Here is a 2,960-nt window from a genome sequence, read left to right as displayed (position 1 = left end):
AATTTCCTCTAAAAATTGCACATTTTAGGGAGTTTTGATCAATTCCAACGAAATTAGAATTAAAAACACCGGGGCACAAGGTGAAAATATCCATCTTTGGAAAATCTTTCCCCACCCCTTGACAATGCATCCTCTGAAAGTGCCTAAAATTCTCAAATTCTTTGCGCGCATTTCTTGTTACGGTAGGCCAATTTCCTCTATAAATTGCACTTTTCAGGGAGTTTTCATCAATTCCGATGAAATTAGAATTAAAAACACAAAAATATTTTTTAGGGATTTTTTTAAGGTTTATCCTTTTAAGTTATTTAAACACATAATAGTCCCAAACCTGTCTCTTATACACATCTAGATGTGTATAAGAGACAGGTGTACTGTAGTTCGAAGACGTTCTTGTCCGTTCTGATAATTTCTTTAAACGAGATGAGGATGTATTGAAACGTGCAATTTTGACATTTACTACGAAGGGGGTATTAGCTGTTTCACCCCGACGAACCCCGAATAATGAAAATAAAAATTTAAAAAATATTTCCTACAAAACTAAAATGTAATTGTAATACTTTTATTTCAGACTATACCAGTCCATAGTACAGAAACATAAAATAAATAATAAGTCAAATAAATAAAATGTCTACATCGCAGCTAGTACAATAGCTCATTTCATTTCTAAAATAGAAAAATAATGCATAAATAAATTGTTCATAAAGAGTCGCAGAAGACTATTGCGAGAGTTAGCTAACCGACTCCAATACCTATAAACACATTCACTGACTAATTCATAATCCATTTAATAAAGGAAGTCCTAAAGGAACGAACATACCACTGTCACTACAGTGCTTTGGTCAGTGTAATAATGAAAACAGGCTGATGAGATACCGGTAATAACGAAAACAGGCTGATTAGATTATAATTCTTAGTCTGGTTTTGCCGCCTTTCTCGTGAATTGATATTCAGGGGTTGAATTACCGGCCGGGGCGGGGGAGCTCTCGTGCTTCGACACTATGCATGGGGAGTTAGAGCATATTCGAATCCATTTTGAGCATTCGGACACATTATATACATTTTCAATTATAATTTCCCATCTTTAAAAGGTACGTAAATTCGTCACTTTCAGTAAGCTGGGAAATTTAACTTTAACCAACATAAAGTTGAACATCTTGGGACAGAATTGAGTAAATCTCAGGACAGCAATGGTATTTGGTTGTGAGAGCAACACAGGCAGGCCTTGTGTGTTTCACTTTTACATTAAGATAAGATAAGACACGGCGTTATGTTCTGTACCAAAAATACCAAAACAGAATTCCTTGAATCTGGTATAAACAATTAGAAAATACATTAACACCAAACAGATCAAAAAATACTACACCAAACAAACATCAAATTACAAAATGCAGAAGATAAAATATTTAAAAATACACACTATAAGGCTATAATTTAAATTTGTGAAATTAAAAGTTGATAAACAAAATTGTTACGCTAGGCCTACTACTCATTACATTATTAAAATATTATATATTAATTAAAATAATTATTATTATTCTAAAAATTACATTTACAATAAATTGAATTGAATTTTAATATCAAAAATACAGAAAATATCAAATTGCAGTCCGAAAACAAAAATATTAAAATTGCACATGAATTAGGGAATCAGTACTACGGGTTTAATACATAACACAGCATTAAACTGTTTTGCCGAAATAAGCATATTACCTGAAGCAACAGAAATGCTGCTCATCAAAACGGCGATTTTAAGAATGATTCCGATTCCGTAAAACATCTTATAAAAACACTTCATATTCGAGATTGATAACGCACAACCATTCACAGATGTGGTACTCATACAAATGGTAGCCTCTTGTATTGTTAGGCTTACAGTAATTATAAGCCGAACAACATAAGACGCCGCCAAGGACAAAACGTCATTGCATTAGGTGTTGCATGAAGATAACAAGTTATCCACTATATTTTATAATCGGAATCGTGCAGTTGAATAATTATTTCAGTGAGGTATAATTTATCAAAAATACTAAAATTTTGTCAAATTTCATGAAACGGGATGAGGACGGGTTCAAACGTGCAATTTTGGCTTACTACGACACAACACAGTTTGAAGTAAGTCCATTACGATTGCAGACGGTTTGTACGTTTGCACAACGTTTAAAACGGGAAGACGTTACGCTCAATGTCGTTTGTAGTCCATTCTTAATAAGTTCTAATCCGTCCTCAACCTGTTTAACCCCGTTTACAGTAAGTTTCAACCCGTTCTAGGACGTTTCTACACGGTTCGCACTACGACGTGTCCGTTCAAACCAGTTAATGCTGCAGTCTTGCCCGTTTGCACTGCGTTCTCAGGCAGTCTTTAACACGTTGAGAACGGGGATCTGGGTCATGTTCCAGTCCGATCTGCTGTAATAAGACCATATCTAGCCCGTTCTCATTTTGATTCAGTACTTGCTATTAAACCTGCCAAGGAAACAGAAGAGGCAAGGGAGAGGAACCTCAAAGAAATACATTGATGATTTTCCTGCTGATGACGATGCTGGCCCATCTACCTCTGTTTTTCTTTTTCTTCACGTTCTCTGATCTCTTCATATTCCCTGCTTCTACTATCAATTGCAGGAAACCAACATTCATTATTTAGTGTTGAGAGCACTTGCATTTGCTTCATGGTAAAATAATATAGGTCTACTAATGTATGTGTAGTAGTAGAAACGAGTAGATCTGACTAAATGTAATACAAACGAGCTGATATGACTAAAACGGACTGAACATACTGACAATGTAGTAGAAAGGAATAGATCTGAATAAAAACTGAGCAAGAACTTTTTAGAACTGAATAGCAATGTATAACAAACGTATAAACTGGTTAACACAGCTTAAGAAAAGACATAATCAGTGGCGTAGAAAAATATTTTTCATTGGGGGTGATGATTGGCGTGTTAGCCAGTGTCGTAACAGGC

General features: G+C 34.9%; 1 protein-coding gene across 1 annotated transcript in view; it reads right to left on the bottom strand.

Annotated features, from left to right (window-relative positions):
• The window catches only part of LOC117121797 (microfibril-associated glycoprotein 4-like), an 11,118-nt gene extending 9,292 nt beyond the window's left edge, over positions 1-1,826 (bottom strand). Inside the window, exon 1 of the mRNA XM_033267113.1 lies at positions 1,711-1,826. Within this exon, the coding sequence (XP_033123004.1) occupies positions 1,711-1,795 (85 nt within the window). The 5' untranslated portion in view covers positions 1,796-1,826. The remainder of the gene's footprint in view (positions 1-1,710) is intronic.
• Between the last annotated feature and the right edge of the window lie 1,134 nt (positions 1,827-2,960).

The sequence above is a fragment of the Anneissia japonica genome, unplaced genomic scaffold, assembly GCF_011630105.1.
Source record: "Anneissia japonica isolate Jap-2015-1 unplaced genomic scaffold, ASM1163010v1 scaffold287909_len199859_cov185, whole genome shotgun sequence".
In the NCBI taxonomy this organism is placed as follows: domain Eukaryota; kingdom Metazoa; phylum Echinodermata; class Crinoidea; order Comatulida; family Comatulidae; genus Anneissia; species Anneissia japonica.
Note: the sequence above shows the minus strand (reverse complement) of the source record. Positions and strands in the feature narration are given on the sequence as shown.